General features: G+C 34.6%; 5 protein-coding genes and 1 pseudogene across 7 annotated transcripts; 5 read left to right on the top strand and 1 right to left on the bottom strand.

The window, feature by feature from the left end:
* The first annotated feature begins 1,082 nt into the window (after positions 1 to 1,082).
* On the top strand, positions 1,083 to 4,098 carry LOC116306975 (uncharacterized; annotated as a pseudogene).
* A 394-nt stretch (positions 4,099 to 4,492) lies between these two features.
* On the top strand, positions 4,493 to 6,340 carry LOC116298294 (uncharacterized). 2 transcript variants are annotated; one of them, XR_016119435.1, is made up of 5 exons: positions 4,493 to 4,575; positions 4,673 to 4,765; positions 4,872 to 4,967; positions 5,062 to 6,166; positions 6,237 to 6,340. XR_016119435.1 is itself a non-coding variant. In XM_089028179.1 (4 exons), the coding sequence occupies exons 1-4, from the start codon at positions 4,551 to 4,553 to the stop codon at positions 6,006 to 6,008; spliced, it is 1,161 nt and encodes a 386-aa protein (XP_088884305.1). In that variant the 5' UTR covers positions 4,493 to 4,550; the 3' UTR covers positions 6,009 to 6,340. The 2 variants fall into 2 exon arrangements, 1 of the variants encoding a protein (XP_088884305.1); XM_089028179.1 differs by having other exon boundaries at positions 5,062 to 6,340.
* Positions 6,341 to 7,591: 1,251 nt separating this feature from the next.
* On the top strand, positions 7,592 to 10,828 carry LOC116294817 (uncharacterized). 2 transcript variants are annotated; one of them, XM_031702481.2, is made up of 2 exons: positions 7,592 to 8,880; positions 10,735 to 10,828. In XM_031702481.2, the coding sequence occupies exons 1-2, from the start codon at positions 7,626 to 7,628 to the stop codon at positions 10,800 to 10,802; spliced, it is 1,323 nt and encodes a 440-aa protein (XP_031558341.2). In that variant the 5' UTR covers positions 7,592 to 7,625; the 3' UTR covers positions 10,803 to 10,828. The 2 variants fall into 2 exon arrangements, with proteins under 2 accessions (XP_031558341.2, XP_031558339.2); XM_031702479.2 differs by having other exon boundaries at positions 7,592 to 8,901.
* A 2,761-nt stretch (positions 10,829 to 13,589) lies between these two features.
* On the bottom strand, positions 13,590 to 16,534 carry LOC116289103 (uncharacterized). The gene is made up of 4 exons (XM_031695991.2): positions 15,684 to 16,534; positions 15,192 to 15,301; positions 14,522 to 14,691; positions 13,590 to 14,204 (listed from the first exon to the last, which is right to left on the bottom strand). Exons 1-4 carry the CDS (start codon positions 16,485 to 16,487, stop codon positions 14,023 to 14,025), a joined length of 1,266 nt encoding a protein of 421 aa, XP_031551851.2. The 5' UTR covers positions 16,488 to 16,534; the 3' UTR covers positions 13,590 to 14,022.
* LOC148911934 (uncharacterized) lies at positions 16,496 to 17,991 on the top strand. Its single transcript, XM_089028360.1, has 2 exons — positions 16,496 to 16,515; positions 16,980 to 17,991. The coding sequence occupies exons 1-2, from the start codon at positions 16,496 to 16,498 to the stop codon at positions 17,989 to 17,991; spliced, it is 1,032 nt and encodes a 343-aa protein (XP_088884486.1).
* A 1,920-nt stretch (positions 17,992 to 19,911) lies between these two features.
* Positions 19,912 to 20,391, top strand: LOC148911933 (uncharacterized). Its single transcript, XM_089028359.1, has one exon. The coding sequence runs from the start codon at positions 19,912 to 19,914 to the stop codon at positions 20,389 to 20,391; it is 480 nt and encodes a 159-aa protein (XP_088884485.1).
* The last annotated feature ends 2,439 nt before the right edge of the window (positions 20,392 to 22,830 follow it).

Raw genomic sequence — 22,830 nt, 5'->3', positions numbered from 1 at the left:
TTATGTATGAAGTAATTGCAATGGTCAAGCAACTTGGTATTCCAACATGGTTTATGACATTATCTTATGCTGATCTAAGATGGCCTGAACTGTTTCAAATATTAGCAAAAATACAAGGTAACAATCTTACTGATGAACAAGTTGATGCACTCTCTTATAATGAGAGATGTCAAATGCTTAACCTTAATCCTGTTGTAGTTGCAAAACACTTTCAATATAGAGTTGAAACATTCTTTACTCAAGTGTTACTGACAAATGCTAAACCAATTGGTAAAATAGTGTACTATGCTCTTCGTATTGAATTTCAGATGCGAGGGAGTCCCCATTTACATGCTCTCATATGGTGTGATGATTGCCCCAAGCTTACCAATGACAACAAACAAGAATACATTGACTACATAGATAAACATGTACAGGCTTACTTGCCAAGTAAAGAAGAAGATCCTCAACTACATGAACTAGTTAAAATGTATCAGAAGCACAGCCATTCTAAAACCTGCAGAAAATATAAAAACATTCAATGTAGATTTAACTTTGGTCAATTTTTTACAAATTCAACAATTCTAGCAGAACCTCTTCCTGATGATATTGATGAAGACATTAAAATGAACATCTTGGAAAAACAAAAAGAAATTTTTTCTTTAGTAAAACAGCAAATAGATGAAGTGTTAAATCCAAATAATTCTAGGTATGATTCTTCACTTACTTAACAAGATATTTTTAACTCTGTTGGCATCACAAAAGAACAATATTACTCTGTACTAGCTATTTCACCAGATTCTAACTATGAACTACATTTAAAAAGACCTATTGACAGCTGTTTTATTAACAACTACTTCATTGCTGGTATAATGGGATTTCAAGCCAATGTGGACTTACAACCTGTTTTTGATCATTACAAGTGTATAACATATATATGCTCATATTTCACAAAAGATGAAACTGAGTGTTCCCAAGCAATAATGAATGCAGCCAAAGAAGCCAAAGCTGCTAACATGAACATTAGAGATGGCTTGAGAAACATAGGTGCTGCATTTCTATCAACAAGAGAGGTTAGCTCACAAGAATGTGTATACAGATGTATGCCTGAACCCTGGCTAAGGAAAATTTTCCCTGCAACAGTGTTTGTCAATACTGAGTTAGCAGACAACCGGGTTCGAGTCACAAAGACAAAACCAAGAACTTGAAGATCTAGAAGATGAGAGTACAGATATATTCAAATCCAACATAATTGAACGCTACAGTATTCGACCAGCCTCTATACCTGCCGTAGATAAGCTTTGTCTTGCACAATTTGCAGCTCATTACTACAAGGACTATAAAAAAGAAAATAGTCAAACAATTGATGCACAACCAGAAGTACTTATTGATGACTTACTTGAAATACAACATTGCAATTCTAGTGACTCACCAATGCCTAACAAAATAAGATTGATGAATACTAATGAAACTATGAAATGTAGAAAAGTCAAGGCTGTAATCAGATATCATAGGCCTAACAAAACAAAAGAACCAGAACTATTTTTCCATCATTTACTAATGCTCTATTATCCATGGAGAAATGAATCAGAACTCCTTGGAAGTGATCATACTTATGCATCAAAATTCTATGATCCAGAAGTACAAGACATTGTAGAGCATAAGAGATCAATCTTTGAACCTGATTCAGAAGCAGTAACAGAGGCACTAGAATGGCTAAGAAACAATGAGGGTAGAGTTGTACATTCATGTGACCCTATTAATGATCAAGAAAATGATGAAATGCATGAATTAGGGGTGCAAGATGAATTAATATCACCAGATGAGGAATTCAATGAACAAGTACCCTCACAGCTGGCTGCACATAATAATCAATTTGCTAAGAATCCCTGCACATCAACAATAACAATGCATCATCAGCCAACAGAAATATCTGATGATGAATTACGTAAATCAGTTAGATCATTAAATAACATGCAACGCAAAGCATATCACAAGGTGCTTTCATGGAGTAGAAATAAAATGAAGAACCTCAACAGCCTTAAATCAGAAATTGTTGAACCAATTTACCTGTTTATTACTGGAGGTGCTGGTGCAGGAAAGAGCCACTTGATCAACACAATCTATCACACCGTAGTAAAAACCTTCAGATATCCTCCAACAAATCCTGAAAAACCAACAGTCTTACTAGCTGCACCTACTGGAGTTGCAGCAATTAACATTTCTGGTACGACCCTCAACACAGCATTAGCAATACCTAAAAATACTGGTGATGTTCTGCCTGCAATGTCAGACCAGAAAAGGACACAAATGAGAATATCTCTGTCTGAGCTGAAACTAATGATAATAGATGAGATATCAATGGTTGCTAACACTTCTCTGCTCCACATCCATCAACGATTAAAAGAGATATTTGGTACTAATAACTCCCAACTTTTTGCTGGTATTAGTATTATTGCTGTTGGTGATTTATATCAGCTACCACCAATTCGCAGAAAATCAGTTTTTGAAAATTACAAGAATGATGCTTTTAATCTTTGCAACCCATGGCATGTATTTCAAATGATTGAGCTAACTGAAATAATGAGACAAAAGAATGACCAGCCATTTACTGAACTTTTGAATAGATTTAGAACTGCTTCCCAAACTGATGAAGACATCCAGTGTATTCAGTCAAGATCAATTAGTCCATCAGACACAAATTATCCATCTGATGCTCTATACATATGGGCTGAAAACTTCCCAGTAGACCAACACAACAATGCCAAATTAGAGCAGATTCCTAAACCCATGTATACACTAAAAGCCACAGTCAATATCCCAACAATGTCAACAAACAAGACATTGATAGAGTACTGGCAAGAGGAAGATCTGAAACAGGAGGACTTGATTATGAATTTCATTTAAAAGAAACAGCAAGAGTGATGATTACAGCTAATATTGACATCTCAGACAGATTGATCAATGGTCAGATTGGTACTGTAGTCAAGATAGATGTCAATTCAAGCACTCAAAGACCATCAATAGTATACATCAAGTTTGATGATGATAAGGCAGGACAAAAAATGATTACTAACAGCAATAACCCATATGCTAAACAACACAAAGCAGTACCTATTGAACCTATCTTGGCAAAGATAAAAATGAGACCCAATAAGCCATCATCACCTGAATTACAAAGAATACAGTTCCCAATCACATTAGCATGGGCCTGCACTGTACATAAAGTACAAGGACTGACATTAGATAGAATTGTAATTAGCTTTGAACTAAACAAACAAAAAAGCTTTAACTATGGTCAAATATATGTTGCCATAAGTCGTGCTAAAACATTACAAGGTATTTACATACTTGGAAAAATTGAACACAAACATGTTAGAACAAATCTTAAAGTACATGAAGAATATGAGAGATTACAGACTACTTCTGCAGAAATTAGCATCCTAGCTGATCAAACATTAAACCAAGCAAGTACTTCAACGCTATTAACTATGAGCCTCCTTAATGTCAGATCTCTTAATAAACATTGATTAAAGTTTGATTCTACGATTTGTAAAAGTGATATTTTGGCATTTACAGAGACACAACTTTTTCGTGATACAAACGACATTCATATAAGAGATAGCCTACAACCATTTACACTGATAAGGCAAGATCATGTGTCAGACAAATTCTCTAGTTTAGCACTATGTACTAAAAATTACATTGAAGTGAAAGAATATGAATATTTTACATCAATTAATGCAATTAGATTTCTTGCTATTAACCATGCTACTGATATTAGCCAATCTTTTCTTTTACTTTACAGAAAGCGCAGTTCTAATATATTACAAATAAGATGCTATTAAAAATATACTGAATGATAACGACATTGATATCCTCCTTGGTGACTTCAACCTAAACTACTTCAATGACAATGAAATAGAGCCAATGAAAAATTTAATGAATTCGTTTGACTATAAACAACTTGTAAAAACTCCTACATTTGTTGGTTCTGGAAGTCTCATAGACCAAGTATACATTAAACAATATTGTCATACCATTCACTGTTTCGTGTTTGCTGTGTACTATTCCGATCATGACGCTCTTAAAATTTCAATAACTTCTTCAAAATATTAAGCTTTAGAGTCTTGAAAAATACCGAACTCAAGTGCTAACGAGTGCTAACAGCGATAACAGCTAACCATGCGATGCCGGGAATCGCCGGAAGCAATCGGAGGGGCTCGGCGAATCCACGGAACCAAACGGCTATAAATCATGCGATCAAGTGAGCCAATGAAAACTCTCGGTCGGTGTGAATCTCATCCGGATCCATCCGGAATGGACATGTACATGTGCACGAAGTCCATAAAGTTGGTTTACATTCCATACTTCATCCTCATTCACCTGAAGTCTTTAGAGTAGTCAAGTTATCCTCTAAGTATTCTCTTCCAAGGTAAGCCAATATCCATTGCAGATCTGTTATTTTTATTCGTATAGCTGAAAAGTTTTATTCCTTATCAGGTTTAACGCCTACAATACCACAGATTTTATTCATATCTTCGAGACGTTCCAAGTCGGCGTCTTCAGCGATGGCGCCAAAATTATCGAAAAAAGGTAAGCACTCTCCTCTCCTCCATGTTATCTTCCTGTAATTCATACATTAATTGTTTGTGTTGATGTACATGTTATGCATTCAATCTGTTTCTTTCAGATGCAGCTAAAAATACCGAGACCTCCTCTCAACCTTCTGTCTCGTCTGCACAGTCATCAACAACTTCTCCAGCCACGCCGCCTACTGGGAAAGGTTAGGTTTCTTCTTCGCTATTTTTAGTGTTATTATACTTTTCATTCATTGTTTGGTTCTTTGTGTGCATTTATTTTGTACTCATTCAATTTGATTTGTTTCACAGGAGTAAACTCTACTAAAACATCAGAGAACGCACTTCAGCCTTCCATATCGTCCACACCGCAGTCCTCACCTTCTGTAACCATGTCGCCAAATAAAGGTTAGCTTCCTTCTGTTAACTCTGTACTAGTACTACCTATTAAAACTTCTTTTGCTAGTTTAAACTGAGGTTATCGTTTTTACTTTTAACTCAGGTGCCTATTCATTCCAATCTTCATTTACGCCGTCCGCGTCCTCTGTCTCGTCAGTTCAACCAACCATTCTTGGCTACGTGAAAAATATCGGCCCAACAAAATATTCAGCCAAAGGTTCAGAGTACTTTTCCTTCACGATACAAGAAAAGCAAACTAAGACGAAAGCCCTGTGCTTTTCGCCAAAAAAGCACAAGTCCGATATAGCGAAAAAGGCGGAAAGCGGCACGCCTTGTAAGATTACTAAATTCAACCGCGATCCCAAAGAAGATAACGTCGTATGGATAAACTATCATACCAATGTTGACGAGGCACCCGAGACGATGGTAGATTTCTCTCAAGATCAAGTTAATACAGATCAAGCACCACCAGTCGTCACAACTAAAGATGTTAACGCCATCAAAGTTTTCGAAACGGTTTGCGCGACAGGGCTCGTGAAGTTTGGGGATAACAAACCGCAGCCAATCCCAAATAAGAAAAATCTCACAAAGTTAGAAGGCTGTCTCATTGATGAAACTGGCAGCATCCCCATAACCATTTGGAATGAACATATTCAACTTGTTCAAGACGGAGAATTCTACAAGATCCAAAATATGGTTGTGAAGCAGTATTTTGGCCCAAAGTTCCTGTCATCGACCACTTCATCAAATTTCCAAAAAGTCACTGAAAACCTGCCTAAATTATCCCCCGACGTAGTCCAAGAAGCAGGAGACCAGCTTAGAAATACTGAAGTAAGATGCTCTAATTTCCGTAGTGTAGATATTATCACATATTATAATTGTTTGAACTGCGCCAAACGACTTCCATTTAGGCAGGATTCAGTCGTTTTGAGATGCAAAAATTGTCAAAATTATTGCCTCATAAAGAATAGTACCAAAACCATCACTGCTCGCGTGTCAGCAGTGTTACGCTCTCTCAACTTGATTAATGATTTACCTGACGATTTATAGCACACGTGCTGATATATATTTAGATAGGAGCGATTGTATTTCAGTTGTTGTGGAATCATTCGCACGCCGGATCACAAGGACTCAATATAATATTGTTCAAAAGCGTAATAGCAAGACAAAACATTCAAAACACTTCTCTAGTTATCTCAAACGAATTTGTAAGTAGTTATACTTATAATGATTTAATCTTAAGTGATTTTTAGTTGAATTAGCGTTTATATTCCACAGTTGACTATTGCCAATACACATGTAAGGGTCACGCTCGACACGCTCGACAGTCCCAGATATTGAGGAATTAGTACAAGAATTAAAGATATTCTAGAGAAGGAAAATCGTGTGTTTTCATTCATAAGTAGCGACCCACGACGAGGGAGCGAAGACAAGCAGTATTGCCAAACAATAGTGATACAGTTTATTATTCACTATTTCAAGATACCCTAGAAGCTATTCTTAAACAACACCAGCTGAAATATGGCGGTGAAGTTTTCGATATAAATAACATGGAAGAAGACAAACTTAGTGAAATCATTTTACTGTCGCACAATATGAAACTCGAAATCAAAAATGACAAAGTTGAACACCTTACATTTGAATAGGCTAAATATTAACTATTATTATACATTTTACTAAGTACCTCAATTCTGATTGGTCGAGAGCCCTCAGCCAATCCCTGATATCGTGTGAACTCGACATGATAAATGTATTATCTGTAGGTTTTCCTACAGATAATACATTTATCATGTCAAGTTCATTCAAGGTCACGCTGTGGTAGCTTTGCCAAGGGCACTGAGATCTATCCATCGAGATGGCATCCTCACGCTTTGCTTCGCTTTCCGAAGAAGAAATAAATAATCTCTTAGAAGAAAAAGATTCAAAAAATACGAAAAGGTCGACAAAAGGGAGCGTAAAAGTCTTCAGCGAATACCTAAAGGAGAAAAAACTTCAAGAACCAAAGGAGAAGAAATCGTTAGCCGAAATGTTGAAGTCATTTTATGCAGAAGCAAGAAAAAGCAACGGCGATTTATATTCCAAAAGTATGGTGGCCTAGGGCTGCCATAGTAATTTTGTAAATAAACAATTGATTTTTTGAAAAACTATGCTTTTTTCTTTTCTTTCTTTCTTTCTTTTTCTCTTTTTGCAAGTTTTCCGTTTTTTGTTGATTTTTTTTTGGAAAACTGTGCTTTTTTTCGTTTCTTTCTTTCTTTAATTTCTTTCTTTTTTTTAAATTTCATTTTAATTTTAAATAAACAATTGATTTTTTGAAAAACTATGCTTTTTTCTTTTCTTTCTTTCTTTCTTTTTCTCTTTTTGCAAGTTTTCCGTTTTTTGTTGATTTTTTTTTGGAAAACTGTGCTTTTTTTCTTTTCTTTTCTTTTCTTTATTTCTTAATTTGGTGAGAACTCTTAAGCTTTCTTTCATTTTTCTTTCTCTTCACTATTTTTTTTTCCCTTTTATTTTGATTTCTTTCCTTTTTAATGGTAGGTTATTTTTTTCGTTGTAAATTAAACTACAAACAAACAAACAAAAAAAAGAAAAAAAAAACCAAACAAATAATAATTTTAAAAAAAAAACAAACAAAAAAAACACGCCATTGGCCTAGAGCTGCCATAGACCAGAATGCAATTCGGTATAGATTATGCATCCCAGCGTACTTTGCAAGCACGAGGCGAGAGATTGTTGTCTGGTTGTCTTGTAAACATGGCTGAGAAGGATTGGAACAAATTCAAGGATAAAATGAAAAGCAAGAAAGCTCAGAAGATTAAAGAAAAGCCAATTAAGGGGAAGGAAAAAACAAATGAGCTAGTAATACAGCGTCTGAGCGCAACAGTTGCTGGTAAGGCCCAGAAGTACTCCCGGATTGGTCCTCGTGAGTTTGTAGCTTTCGATCAGGACGGTGACGAATTTACTATCGAAGGTATCAAGAAAGCGTGCGAAAGGCACTTTGCCCCGATTTTAACATCTAAAATGACCTGCGATATTCTTGCAGGCGAGCAAGGGCCATCTTGTTCAACTGTAGCTCAAATACCTAACACAAAGTTGATCCATGTGCGATTCATTGCTGGTACATCTGAGGTACATGCTTACCAGGACATTGAGGACAGTAGCTCATCTGAACCTGAAGAAGTCGGTCCTGATCCATGTAAAAGAACGCAAAGGAAATCGAAAAGTGAACCTTCCCCAACTAAAAAAAAGGTAACTGAGTATCCTAGGAGTTTGTCTGTCGTAGACATGATGAAGCTTGGTAGACTCGTAAAGAAACAAAGAACAAGCCTGATTTCACTCCACGCATTTAACATCTCTGACATGTCGTGGACCAAAGAACCAATGCCTGTTGAATTCACCATTGAAGAACAGCCACTGGGAACTGGGGGTTTTAGGAAGGCCATGAAAGCATCTACGACACATTCCAAGTATTCCAGCAAACTGTGGGTCGTAAAAATATACTTGCCGAAAGCACTGGACGACTTAAGATTGTTGAATCAACCTGTGGATTGTCACACTAAAAAGGTAGTGCAAATGCATAGTTTGGCAAGGAACTTTGCAGTTTCTCTGGCAAACAAAGTCAAGGGCTCTAAAGAATTTGGCCAGCCTATCCAGTATACGGAGATATATTATGGGACAATTGACGAAGAAGAAACTGTAAATGTCACAGTAGAGGAATTTGTCCCGGGAGAATTTATTAAGTTTATCACCAACAATGGAGAGATTGTTGTAGATAAAGACAGTGAGTTTTGTAAGAAAGCACAGTGTCTTGCACACTATTCGTATGAAAAATCTGAAAAGTCAATGATGGTTCTTGATATTCAAGGCAGTGGTAATGTGATGTATGATCCTGAAATAGCTACGTCAACATCAAAAGGTGATGATGATGGTGAGTTGCTCTTTTGTGCAGGTAATTTATCAGATGCTGCTATTACCAACTTTATTGCTGAGCACAAGTGTAATGAGTATTGCTTTTTAGCTGGGCTGCAAGAGCTCACAAATGTTGACCCATGAGATAGATACTTTTTTTAGCACTCAAGAACTTCGTTTGTCTTAAGTTGACAACTGAAACAGTTCAAGCAAATAATATAAGTTTATTTAAGTCACTGGCAATGCGTGGCATCCAGAATATGAAGACCCCGAACCATCTGAAAAGACTTTGAACTTATTTAATTCTGTTGTACATTTTAATTTTATTTACTTGTCGATTATTTATTACTTATTAATTATTTTACATCTCCCAGCATTAGCTCTGCTATTTGGGAGTATAAGTTCCAAGATCCAACACTTTTGTGAAATAAGCGTGAGGCAAAGGAGATTTTCAGACTAAGAGGTATTATACTGCTCATTTACAGTGCAGCTTATTCTAATCAAAGCCACCCAAACAAATGTACCACAATGTTTTCAATATTGTGAAAGTACACATGATTATATTAAAGCAGAAAATGAGAAAGTCATAATTGGATAATATATTTGTAATAAAAAGTAATTGTTTTGGTGGCCTTATTTGATGTAGATGCATAGCAGAGCATGCATCATACATCCATGAATCAATTCCTAATAGCAAAATTTTACATTCTTAGCTAAATTGGCTAACAACAAAGAAGAATTGTCACTGCTCGCACAAAGACAGCTAATTAAGTCACAATTGTATCTTGCACTTTTTCACTCCACTATAAGTGTCAAGTTTTATTTCGTGGATAAATTTCATGCACTCTTACAGCAGTGCCTCTCTTTCTGTACTAGAGCATGGTAAATACAAGACATGGCTTTGCTCCATCTAAATCCATGCAGTGTAGCTACCTCACAAGCTCATTAACATATCCATTCATGGAATACTGAATTTATTATTCCATTTCAATCTTTTTAAATGTTTTACTATTGTTCTGTCATTTTCATTTATTATTCATGCATCCTTATGACTATTTAAAGGTACAAAAATGAATAGAATAGACAAAAATGACATGAGGCGAGCAAAGTTATATTATCAAGATTTTGAAGTTCAAACTCATTTTTTTATATTTTCTCCAACAATCAAATGCTTTTTAGATATTATATCAAATATGCATTTTGTGTTATGAGCTTTCAGAAAAGGTATATGTTATTAGAAATTTATAGCAGATTGAATGCACTATATGGCATTAAAGTAACAAGCCTGTTTATGTCAGGGGATATTCTTAAAAATAAATTGAAACATAGTTTGAGATCCAGAGAAATATACAGGTGATATAAGATAAAAACAGGAAAAATACAATATAGTGCATTTTGGAGTATTGGCTTTATATATGATATACTGTGTGTATGCACAGTAATATTAGGATTTACAGTGCAGCTACTATAATTTGGGCCACTTCAATTAGTCTCATTAAGCAAGAAGTATAAGAGTATAAGTATAAGTGTACCACTTCACAAAGCCAAAGTAAACCATGATCACACAGTCGGTTAAAAAATCTCCTAGGAGGTTTGAACTTACAATGATTTAGGAAAAGAGCACATTGAGCACATTGATAGAAGACCTTGGAGACATGATAATGTGATTCATCATTTTCCATAGAATGGTTCACCAGTCAAGAACAGAGCATTTTGTTGAGGCTGCAAGCTACAAATTTGCATATCCTTAGAAATCACCTTGAAGTCTTGATTGAGTGCCTTGTATTTGGCCAGTGAACTAATGTATGGAAAATGGTGATTTGGCAACTGCTGTTATCAGTTTTATCACTGTCTGGTTTTTCTGCATCTACAGTACCTTGTCAGTCTTGTTGGATTCATCTTGTTCAAGTGATCCTGGTTATAGTAGCAGCACAAGGTTGAAGAAGGCAAAATGTAACTGTTTTAGAAATAATCGTTATCTTGATATTAACAGATTTCTTGTTGATGAAGATATGTTTATATTCATTTGTTGCAGTTATTGAATAATAAAAGATTAAAAAATTAAATTTTTGATTTAAAGCTTGAAGGATCGTAGTTCAAAATACATTATACAAGTGCAATGATGATGTACTGAACTTTTTAGATTAATAAATGCAGAATACATATCAACTGTTGCCTAGTCTAGTCTTGAGTGAAATACAGTGTAGGACATTTTATTTGACTATACAACTACCAGAATGTCCTACGATTTTTATTTGAACTTGCAAAATTAATTTCCATTTGGTGTACAGCAGAGCTGAGCAGTTGCACCGAATAGTACGAAAAATGAATTGTGTACGAAAAATGAATTCTTTAAAGTTCCAAGCTCGCATGGTTTCGGGCCGTACTTATAGTAAATACGACAAAGATTCCTTTGTGAACGATCTAAAGAATGCTTCGTGGGACTCAGTGTCTTATTCTAATAGTGTTAATGATGCTTGGAATAATTTTAAAAGCATTTTTACCAAAATTTGTGATTTACATGCTCCTGTGAAAACAAGAAAGGTTCGTGGTTGTTCTAATCCTTGGATGACGCCAGAAATTTCATGCTTAATACACACTAGAGACTATCATTTACGTAAAGCAAAGCTTTCTGGGAAAGACGAAGATTGGTTCATTTATCGCTCATGTCGTAATCGAGTTACTGCTGCAATAAGGCGTGTAAAATCTGACTATAATAGGAACTTTATTGAAGAAAATATGGACTCTCCGAGAAACTTTTGGAAAGCAGTTAAAAAAATCCTCCCGAGTAAATCTCCAAAAGCAGATGCAATCAATCAACTAAAGATCAATGGTCAAACTATCACGGATAAAGAATGCATCTCTAACAGTTTTTGTAAATTTTTCACAGATGTAAAAGCTCGGATATCAGGCGTGAATAGAAATCATTCGTCAACAATCTTCTTTCCCCTTGGCAGATCTACTAATCACAAGTTCCACTTGAGTGAAGTTAATATCGGCTTTGTCTGTAAACAACTCTTGCAGTTAAAGACAAACAAAGCGACTGGGCTTGATGGTCTTCCATCACGATTGTTAAAAGATGGAGCTGTGTACATTAGTGCAGCTGTAACGTCTATTATAAATCTTTCCATCAGAACACAACAAATTCCTCTTGACTGGAAACATGCAAAGATTATACCGTTATTCAAGGAAGGAGGGAGAGACGAAATGGACAACTACCGTCCAATTTCCATTCTACCAGTGCTATCAAAAATCCTAGAGAAGGCAGTTCAAGTACAATTAATTGAGTATCTTAATGAACACAATCTTATGTCAAAATACCAATGTGGTTTTCGCCGCAAGTACTCCACGCAAGCAGCAATAAATTTCGTTACAGACTCCATTAGAAAGAATATGGATGAGGGATTATTGACAGGTGCGGTATTTGTAGATTATCGAAAGGCGTTTGACACTATTGAGCATGCTACCTTACTAGAAAAACTGAAGCTACTTGGTATCTGTGATAAAGAGCAACGTTGGATGGCCGAATATCTTAAAAATCGTACCCAGTCAGTATTTCTTGGTGGTTCATTGTCAGATCCTCAAGTTATGGTTTCTGGAGTACCACAAGGATCCGTATTAGGCCCTTTGTTGTTTTCTCTTTATGTTTCAGATCTTCCGAATTGTTTACAAAACACTAAAATACTGATGTATGCTGATGATACCGTTATTTACTGCTCTGCCCCAAACATGGCTCAGTTAACTCAAAAGCTAAACAACGAGCTTAAAAACCTTGCTGATTGGTCAAAGTTAAATGATCTCTACATCCACCCCAAGAAAACCAAATATGTGGTATTTGGAACTCATATGAAACTTAATCAAATTGACTCTAATTTAAACTTTGATGTTTATTTAGATAACGATATTCTTGAACGTAAGAGCTTTTATAAGTATTTAGGAGTATACCTAGACCAATCGCTATCCTTTAAAGAACATGTCCACAGACTTATAAAGAAAGTTTCAAGTCAGCTTGGCTTACTGAGTAGATTGAGAAATAGTCTCACTACGTATGCAGCTAACAAAATCTATACCACTATGGTTTTACCAAAATTAGATTATTGTGATTTTACATGGAATATCAATTTGGCTGCTTCTATTAATGTCTCTTTAGATCATTTACAAACGAAAGCTGGCCGAATAATTTTAAAGGATTGTAGCTTAGACCATGATAAGGTGATAGATAAATTGGGCTGGAAGAGTCTTCGAAATAGATGTTCAATTCATAAGCTTATTTTTATTTTTAAGTGCTTAAATGGCATTGCACCTGAGATTTTTAATGGTTACTTTAATTATGTCTCACATGGCTATAATACTAGACAAAATGGTTTAAATATTATCATACCAAAAGTTAGGACTGAATCAGCCAAGAAAACGTTTTATTATTCTGGAGCTATCATTTACAATAGTCTACCTAGCTCTCTTAAAGAGATTAATTCTTTATTATTATTTAAGTCTAATCTCAAAGATATTTTTTAAATGTTTTAATGAATTGTATTGATTTTTACTAACATTTTAGTATTTTACAGTATATATATATTTAATTATCTTATTATTTTGTTGATAATTTTTGTTGCCCCCAGGGCGCTCCTTGATAACAGCTGTTTGCTGACGAGCTTACCCTGGTAAAACATGTAATTATTATTATTATTATTATTATTATTATTAGTAAACTACTAACTATTTACAGGGTTGTCCAGGGTTTTGTTTATGAACCATTATTGTACATTATAATTTTTTGTGATCCAATGATTTGCAAAATAAATCCTCATGAGTTGTGATTCACTCATCCTTTGGAAAGCTAAATAAAAGTAATTGTCAAATTTTCATAAATCTGTGAGTTATTCTTGCTATTCTACCAATTAGTTAGCCCTTGAAATTTTAAAATATTTTGAAAAAGATAATTTGTCAGCCTTGAGAAATTGCTGGCTAATGTCGTAATGATCGACAGCATGACAAACAAGGTAAAGTACCGTTGAATAGTTTTAAATAGTTTTTTGAAATACCTTTTCATTATTTTCTTTTTTCCTAATTCGGGAAATATAAGTTTAATTTTGGCCTTGGTGATTCATGCCATATAACCCCCTTCCCCCTGAACACCCCTGTATTTAGATGCTTTAACAAATCAAACTACATTATCCTTGAGATATCGAAATGCATGGGCAATGTCAGAGACATCAATTTCTAGTGGGTCTATTATTTGTTCACACTTAACCCTTAAACCTGGTGGCAAATAGTCGTCGTTGTCAGTCAACACATCTGAAAGATCAGCAACCTCTTCCAGTTGTTGCTCAGTAACTTTCAATCCTTGAAATGACAAAGAACATTGATTTCATTATCTTAACTGTAAATTTGTTGGTATATTCCTAGCACACAAATGTTTCTCATTTTGGTCATAAATAACCATAATAATAATCATCATCATTAATGACAATAACAAAAATAATTTAAAAGATCATGTTTATAAGATCTTTTTACAATATGTATGACTTGTCTCAAAAATAATACTCTTGTGAGCAACCTCCAACTCTAATAAACAAAAATGTCTAAAAATTGGGCAAGTAAGTTGAGAGAATTCATATGATAACTGCATCATATTTGACTGAATTATAAATTTATCATACCACATTCTTGAAGCCCATACTTTTCTGGAAAGTCATGAATGTGATTTGGTACTCCATCTGGAAGGTAAGTGGTTTTTTGACCACGGATCCTGTGACTGTTCCAAACTGTATCAACAAATGAGTTGATTTCCTTTTGCATTATGGGTATCATAAGATAAGCAAGGAGATGCCTTAAACAAAACAAGTAGGTTATTCAACACACAAGCCAAAAAGTCCAAAATTATATTCCTATTATAAATTTTTACTAAAGTGAACAGTTTATTACTTGGGTATAACTTTTAAGATGCATTAATACTTATTTATTTTTCAACCTTCTGAACAATTTCTTTGTTGCAATTCTTCAGAAGAAAATATGCCATATTTTCATTTTTTATATCAAGCTTATTATTATATTTCAACCACAATCTAGGTATGTGATACTTCATCTTTCCTAATAAATTATAATTAGTGAGTGGCTTAGAAGTTATATTGCACTAAATAAATGAAAATCGCAAAGAGTTTACCAGGGTTGACAACATTATTTTACAAAAATTATTATCGTGAGAACAGCATGATTTGAGGTGCTATAAATTCTGGATTTTTTTTTGTAATGAAATGTTTCTGGGATGACTATTATTAAAGTTTGAACACATTCACTGTATGCTTAAATATTGTGGTAGGCAAGAAATACCTGTGACTTTCATTATTTGGGTCATAATGCCCATGATCTTTCAACTGCTTCAAAGGGAATTTAAAGAACATCTCCAGCCTTTCATGGAGTTCCCTCCACCACCTTTCAATCTGTAACAAGATGTTAAAACTTTGAAAACAAAGGAATAACTATCAAACAAATTAAAGCTGAGATAGACAGCATAAACCTAAGTTTCATTATAATTATGAATCCTAGGTGTATGTTGTCTATCTCCAATAGGCCCTTTGCAGCACGTTGGAATGCAGCTGAATTTGGAGGGCAAGACAAAGGAATCTCAACCAAACCTATTGTTTGATTGGCAATTATTGGAAATATCATTGCAAAAGCAGGTCTAATGAAGTGGCTGAGAGCATGCATGGATTGATGAAAACAGAAAGATTTTACTTTGTGTGATATGGTGTCATATTACTGTTTGTTTGTTATAAGTGTGGAAATTTATACCTGTAATTGAGTTTTGATTATAGTTTTTACCTGGTTCGAGGTTGAAGGCCCATAAATGACAGTTTCAACTGGATCCATATCACCATGATTCTGTCTTAGAAATGCATGCATTGTTGCAAGCACCCCAGTTTCGGTGCCTTTATCCAGTCTCAGCCTGCTTGCAATTGTTCTTGTTTTAAACAAGTACTCAAGGTAAAAGCGACCTATAAGCTGTGGATCACTGTTAGTGATCCACACTTTAACCCACAATACTTTTCTGCTGCATGTATCGATACAGCCGTACACAGCAATAGGGAATGTCCAATTTTGGTATCCCATGAGTTTGTCATGGCCATCGAGGGAGTGCACATGGTTGGGCCCTGGCGACGTAAAATGGCCTTTTGCTTTCTTCTTCTTGAACTGAGGAGCTCTTCTCTCCAAAGCATCAGAGTCTACATCATACATAACGGCATATACAACATCCCTTGGTACCTTCAAGCCATAAACTTGTCTGATTTTTTTCTGTAGTGCTCGATATCCTAGTAATTTCCCTGGCCCTTGCATTTCGTTTTTAACTGCACTTTGGATCTCGTCTATGGTTACCGTGCGATCAGTATAACTGATTTCAAAGTGATTAAGCCTTCTGTCAAGTGTCCTTATGCTCCAAGCATACTCGCCAAAATCCCTCAAAACATAATCTAGGATCTCCTCGCGATGCAAGCCCTCTTCGACGTAACGTTTCAATGCTTCTTTCAGAAGTTCATCTTCTTTCCACTGATCATTTTTGATCCTTACCGCCGCCATGTTTACACTTTCGTTTTTCGCGCTAAAAGGATAATCCTTGTCGAATTGCATTCTGGTCTATGGCAGCTCTAGGCCAATGGCGTGTTTTTTTTGTTTGTTTTTTTTTTTTATTATTATTTGTTTGTTTTTTTTTTCTTTTTTTTGTTTGTTTGTTTGTAGTTTAATTTACAACGAAAAAAATAACCTACCATTAAAAAGGAAAGAAATCAAAATAAAAGGGAAAAAAAAATAGTGAAGAGAAAGAGAAATGAAAGAAAGCTTAAGAGTTCTCACCAAATTAAGAAATAAAGAAAAGAAAAGAAAAGAAAAAAAAAAAGATAGAAAAAAAGAGCATTTAAAAAAAAGAAAATTGGAAAAACTGAAATTAAAAAAAAAAAGAAAGAAATTAAAGAAAGAAAGAAACGAAAAAAAGCACAGTTTTCCAAAAAAAAAATCAACAAAAAACGGAAAACTTGCAAAAAGAGAAAAAGAAAGAAAGAAAGAAAAGAAAAAAACATAGTTTTTCAAAAAATCAATTGTTTATTTACAAAATTACTATGGCAGCCCTAGGCCACCATACAAAAGCTCTCTCCACAGCTTAAGGTTTGGACTCAATAGACACTTCAAAAATACCCAAGGAACTGACATCATAAACGATCCAGAATTTGGTGAGGCAAATAAAGTTTTTCTAGCACAGTGTGTTGATCTTAAAAAACAAGGACTCGGCAAAATTCAACACAAACCTCCAATCCTCGAAAATGATCTTAAAAAACTCTATGAGTGTGGAGTTTTTGGCTTACAAGACCCAAGAACACTGCAAAACAAAGTATTTTTTGAGATAATGCTGTTTTTCTGCCACCGTGGTTGTCAAAACCTCAGAGAGTTAAAAATTTCAGACTTCTCATTCAGCGTAGACGACAAAGGATCTCGATATGTGTATAAAGCTGGCGACGAGCTGACAAAAAACAGGAGAGAGGACGACGACGGTTTAGAAGGAGGAATTATGTATGAAAAACCCGGACCGAACTGTCCTGTTGCCTCGTTAGAACTTTATATTAAACACTTAAATCCAAAGAACCAGTTTTTGTTCCAAAGACCGAAGAAAAACGCAAGAATTGGTGTTGACGAGATTTGTTATGACAACATGGTAGTTGGTGAACGGATGCTTGGAGAGAAAATGAAGGTTATCTCTCAAGAAGCAAAACTTTCAAAGCTGTATACCAATCACTCTATTAGAGCTACATCTCTAACCATCCTGGATAGGGCTGCTTTTGAAGCACGCCACATCATGTCGGTAAGTGGTCATAAAAGCGAGAGCAGCCTGAGGAGCTACTGTCAAACAGACATAAACACAAAAAGAAGAATGTCAGAAACCATCACTGCTGCATCACTTGGAACTGACTCTACGAGTGTAGATACTAGCATAGCTGTAAGTAGCGAAACTCTTAACTTATCGCCTACATTTACTCTTTCACAAGAAGAATTTTTGATGGGAGAATTTAGTGTTAGCAACTCCCACTCAGAAATTTCAAAAAACTATAATTTTGTGAATTGTAACGTCACTATCAATAGCTAGAGCTAAAGTTGTTTTTTCCTTAGCTTCCTTTTTACGAGAATGTCATTTCTTGTTTACTTCTGATACTTTAATAAGATTTTTAAGGCCATTCACTTTGGCATCTGAATTATTATAGGTTTCATTCACTCCGGCGACATTTTTGTTGTTGTTGTCGTATCCTTTAGGCTTACATAACTTATAAATTTCTCAGTTTACATAACGTTTTTATTCAGAATTTGTATTTATCTTCAGTATTATGTACAAAAACAATTATTTAAGAAATCTTTATTAACTTATTTTCATATATTTTGTGAAGAATTATTGAAATATTTTCAAATAAAAATTTTGCGTTTTTCACGCGACATCATGGCGTTCATATTTCATGTCCCTATAATTTAATGTTTATGTTAATGTTTTTCCAGTATACAAAATGTATAATAAAGCAATTATTGAATTCGGTTATCGCATGATATCGTAAATTATCAAAACCTCGGCTGTGTTATCTGCCTCAGCCTTCGGCTTCGGCAGATAACACAGACTCGGTCTTGATAATTTACGATATCATGCTCAACCTCATCCAATAATTGCTTAAGATTGATAGAGGTATTGTTTAGCTAAACGTTTAAAATAGTTCTTTAATAGTTCGACCGTTGAAAAAATTTAGACAAATTCAATTCGTTTCAATTCAAGCAAAACCAACAGCTGTTTTAAATGTTCATTTAGCTGTAATTAACGTTTGAAGAGTTTCATATCATTATCATTAAGAAATGTAAGAACGTAATCATCCCTTGATATTTACTAATTGTATTAATTGTTTGAAAGGTTTTATATCATTATCAATAAGAAACGTAAGAATGTAATCATCCCTTGATATTTAGACTGTAAAATACCAAAGAACACTGGACAACAGTCTTAAAGAAAATGTTTATAATTACTTTTGAAAGAACTTTGTAGGTTTGGTATGTTAAATTGTTGAATAAAAACATTTATTGAAAGAAACTGTATGATTAGAATTTAATATCTTATTATTTTGCTTAGCAGAAATTTCTAATATCATATATACATTTTATAATAATCCAAAAATGAAAATCAAGTTAAATGCAAATAAAAAATGTGCAGCACAGATGCTTGCTTACAGAAAGTAAGGAAAGACCTGGGAAAAGACATTAGAGAGCAAACAGAGTGCAAGCAATATATCTGTGAAACACAATTTACTAAATAGTACAAAATAATGCTAATTAAACAATAGAAAACATTAGAATTTGTATAAAATTGTACTATTTAGTAAAACTAATTTTTCACGGATATACTGTTTGCACTCTAGAGTGCATTCAGTTAGTATGTGAAACTTTACTAATACTAAATAGTACAATTTTATGCAAATTCTATTATTTTCTATCGTTTAACTAGCACTATTTTGTACTATTTAGAAATTAGTGTTTCACGGATTAACTGAATGCACTCTAATCCATGAAACACTAATTACTATTTTGTACAAAATAGTGCTAATTAAACAATAGAGTGCAAACAGTATAACTGTGAAACTTTACTAAAACAAAATTGTACTAATTCGTACAAAATCCTTTGTTTTCCATTGTTCAAGTAGTACTATTTTGTACTAAATACTATTTTGTGTTTCACAGATATACTGTTTGCAATCTACTGTTTGCACTCTAAAATGTTCAACCACTTCACTATTAAACATACAGTTTAATTCATATTTATTGAGAAGTTTAGACTATTTGCGCGCATTCATACCAAGCTCAATTAACAAATAGAAGATTCAACAAAACACTTGGGCATGCTAGTAAGAAGTATATCAAACTGTAGAAAAAACTTAGCAACGCTAATCTAAAGAAGCCCGAGTTAACGCCACAGGTGGCGTCTAGTTAATCATAAATTAAGCCAAGCTTTCGGGTTCTGAAAGCTAAGATAACCATTATGAATCAAAAGCTAGAAGAACAGCAAACAAAAGATCTTTACCTAGAAGCATATTCCCGAAGGGAAAACTTGAAGTTTTTAAGCACATATGAGACGCCACAAGAAGACGTAGAAGCAGTTCTAAGATCCTTTCTGAACGACCAATTGGGTTTCCATGATTATGAAACGGTGGAGATACAGCGGATTCACCGAAACCCCTTTGGAAAGAAAGCTGAATATGGTCCAAGACCTATCTTGGTTCGCTTCTTGAGGTATAAAGATGTGGACAAGATTTCGTCTCTGGGCTATCGATTGAAGAACACTAAATACAGAATCTTTATTGATTTACCGACGGACCTGGTTAAAAGAAGAAAACCACAGATGGACACCTTGAAGAAGGCAAAGCAGAATAAGATGAGAGCAAATTTCAGTAAGTCAGAACCTGACAAACTATACATTAATGGCAAATTTTGGCCATTAGGCAAAGTTCTCACAATCTAAACTCAATTCTCTTTATGAATTACTCTTTTAATATATTTATAATAGGCCATGTCATAAAATATCTTGTGGACCAGTGAAGTTTTTTGTTAAAACAACCCAGTATGAGTACTTTAGTAGATTTAATTCACATTAGAAGCGTAGTATATCATTTATTATTTTTTGAACATATTTTATTGATTGTTCTTCTTTGTGAGTGTGTATTAGAATCGGGTTATATTCCTACGATCGGTTGCGATTATATGTGAACAGAATTCTGCGATCGTGATATTGTAAGTGTCCAGCAATTCTCAGTTTTGCCTTGCATAAAACACGTGTTGATTTTCGCAAGCAAAAAACATGTCTTTTTAGATTTGTTTCAGATATAACTGATTCAAAAGTATCAACTCACGATTGTATATGCTAATTTACGTTTGTAAGCTATATAGACAAGTAAATAACTATTCAAGTATTCAAATATTCACAATCATAAATCCGAACGTTTCTTTTTTGATTTGCCAGCGATTCCTTGTTTAAGTAAGGTTAACGAGATTAGAACATCGCGCTGATCAATACTACTTCGTCTCCGTCGTCCATGTTGAATATACATATGTACTTTGTTTTACGGTTGAGTGATAATTCGCGGATTCAGGGGTCAACAGATCGCCGGCGATCGATATGTGAACGTTCGATTTGAGATCCTCCGTTGAGAGGATTCCGCGATCGAGCGATCGTCTGCGATCATATGTGAACCAGGCTTTATGCTATTGTATGATTCAAAGATTATTCCATTGTTGTAACATTTTGACAAGAAACCCAAGCGTTTTTATTTAAGAATATGATTCAAACATTACACTATTCATTGTTGTTATATTTTGACAAGGAACCCAGGCGTTGTTATATTAGAATATGATTCAAAGAATACTCGATTCGTTATTGTATTTTGACAGGAAACGCAGCCATTGTTATATCATAGCATGGTTTAAAAATTACTCGTTTTTTTTATATATATATATATTTGGACAAGTAACCCAAGCGTTATTATTATGACTCATTAGGCGTTATTATATGATTCAAAGATTATTTGATTCATTTTTGTATCATTTAGAGCGATGATTACGAAATTTAAAATGTTATTTCCAAAAGTACCCTATGTAGTTTCAAAAGTGCCCTATACAGTTACCAAAGTGCCCTATGAGTTACAAAAATGCCCTATACAGTTACCAAAGTGCCCTATGAAGTTACAAAAATGCCCTATGCAGTTACCAAAGTGCCCTATGAAGTTACAAAAATGCCCTACGTAGTTACCAAAGTGCCCTTTTTAGGTTACAAAAGTGCCCATTTATCTAGCTCTCTCTCTCTCTCTTTCTCTCTCTATCTATCTATCTCTCTCTCCCTTTCTTTCATTCTTTCTTTTTATCTTTCTTTCTTTTTTTCTCTCCTTTCCTTATTTCTAAATTATCATTCTTTTTATTTATTATTATCCTGATTCATAACATCTTACTTAGTACACCACTGTTGAAATATTATCATTGTAATTATTATTATCATCATCATCATTCTGGTTTTAAATTTCAATTTTCTGTCACTGTTCTTTCCTATCTGTCGGATCATTTGTTTTTGTTTCTCTCTTCCTATCTTTTCCATTTATTGATTATCAACATAATCAATTACTGCTCGTAGAACACCTCGCGCAGCTGGGTTGGGAATGCCTCCATTATTGCCTTCATCATCATCATCACTATCATCGTCGACATCAATGCCATCCCCTCGTATTATGCAAATCTTATGTAATATACAGCATGCTATGATGGTATTTGGAATCTGGATCTCTTTCGTGATCCTCGTCCAAACGTTTAAGGAGCACCCTCCATCGTCCTTTCAGCAATGCACACGCATTTTCTACAACAGTTCTTGCTTTTGAAAGCTCTTTATCAAACTTCTTCTTCTCTCGGCTAAGGGCACCATTATCCTTTATAACTGGCAGGAGCCAGGTTTTCAATGGCTACGCCGAATCTGCCACCACAAGAGGGCGAATTACAGTACCCCCCAAATCCTGGAAAGGCTCCATCAGTATATTATCTTCGTTTTCGGCTGCCCAAAAAAAAATTGCTTAATCTTAGCATTCTTGCATCATGCAGGCTTCCAGGGAAACCATGGGCAATAGACAAAAAGAGTTTCGAAGCGTCTTTTGAATTTTTCTTTTAAATGTATAATTAATCTTTCGTAAACCTTTTTGTATCGATAATATATTTTTGCGCTTCTAGAAACAATTTAAGATTATTACAAACAGTGAAATTGGGACATCCATTCAAAAAGTAATCAACCTTTTGTTTATCGGTGGTATCGTTTTAAGCTGTGGGAAACTGACAAAAGGGCTGTAAGATGAGCGGCATATCGAGAGCAGTGTAAGAAATAGTGGCAAGCTGATTCAACTGAACCATCATTACATTCAAAAAGAGG

This window comes from Actinia tenebrosa, unplaced genomic scaffold, assembly GCF_029948245.1.
Source record: "Actinia tenebrosa isolate PJP-AT-01 unplaced genomic scaffold, QUT_ActTen_1.0 PGA_scaffold12__29_contigs__length_12842862, whole genome shotgun sequence".
NCBI classification, from domain to species: domain Eukaryota; kingdom Metazoa; phylum Cnidaria; class Anthozoa; order Actiniaria; family Actiniidae; genus Actinia; species Actinia tenebrosa.
The sequence above is the reverse complement of the archived record's forward strand: the minus strand, read 5'-3'. Positions and strand labels throughout refer to the sequence as shown.

What these genes read in the sequence shown, in the direction of transcription:
- LOC116298294 (XM_089028179.1), top strand. Translation starts at nt 4,551, where the DNA reads ATGGCGCCAAAATTATCGAAAAAAG. An exon ending in CACGCCGCCTACTGGGAAAG is followed by an intron (nt 4,766 to 4,871) that starts GTTAGGTTTCTT and finishes TTTGTTTCACAG; the next exon opens with GAGTAAACTCTACTAAAACA. An exon ending in AACCATGTCGCCAAATAAAG is followed by an intron (nt 4,968 to 5,061) that starts GTTAGCTTCCTT and finishes CTTTTAACTCAG; the next exon opens with GTGCCTATTCATTCCAATCT.
- LOC116294817 (XM_031702479.2), top strand. Translation starts at nt 7,626, where the DNA reads ATGCAATTCGGTATAGATTATGCATCCCAGCGTACTTTGCAAGCACGA. An exon ending in TGAGTTGCTCTTTTGTGCAG is followed by an intron (nt 8,902 to 10,734) that starts GTAATTTATCAG and finishes CTGCATCTACAG; the next exon opens with TACCTTGTCAGTCTTGTTGG.
- LOC116289103 (XM_031695991.2), bottom strand. Translation starts at nt 16,487, where the DNA reads ATGCAATTCGACAAGGATTATCCTTTTAGCGCGAAAAACGAAAGTGTA. An exon ending in GGCCTTCAACCTCGAACCAG is followed by an intron (nt 15,302 to 15,683) that starts GTAAAAACTATA and finishes ATCTTGTTACAG; the next exon opens with ATTGAAAGGTGGTGGAGGGA. An exon ending in CCAAATAATGAAAGTCACAG is followed by an intron (nt 14,692 to 15,191) that starts GTATTTCTTGCC and finishes GTTTTGTTTAAG; the next exon opens with GCATCTCCTTGCTTATCTTA.
- LOC148911934 (XM_089028360.1), top strand. Translation starts at nt 16,496, where the DNA reads ATGGCAGCTCTAGGCCAATG. An exon ending in ATGGCAGCTCTAGGCCAATG is followed by an intron (nt 16,516 to 16,979) that starts GCGTGTTTTTTT and finishes TTACTATGGCAG; the next exon opens with CCCTAGGCCACCATACAAAA.
- LOC148911933 (XM_089028359.1), top strand. Translation starts at nt 19,912, where the DNA reads ATGAATCAAAAGCTAGAAGAACAGCAAACAAAAGATCTTTACCTAGAA.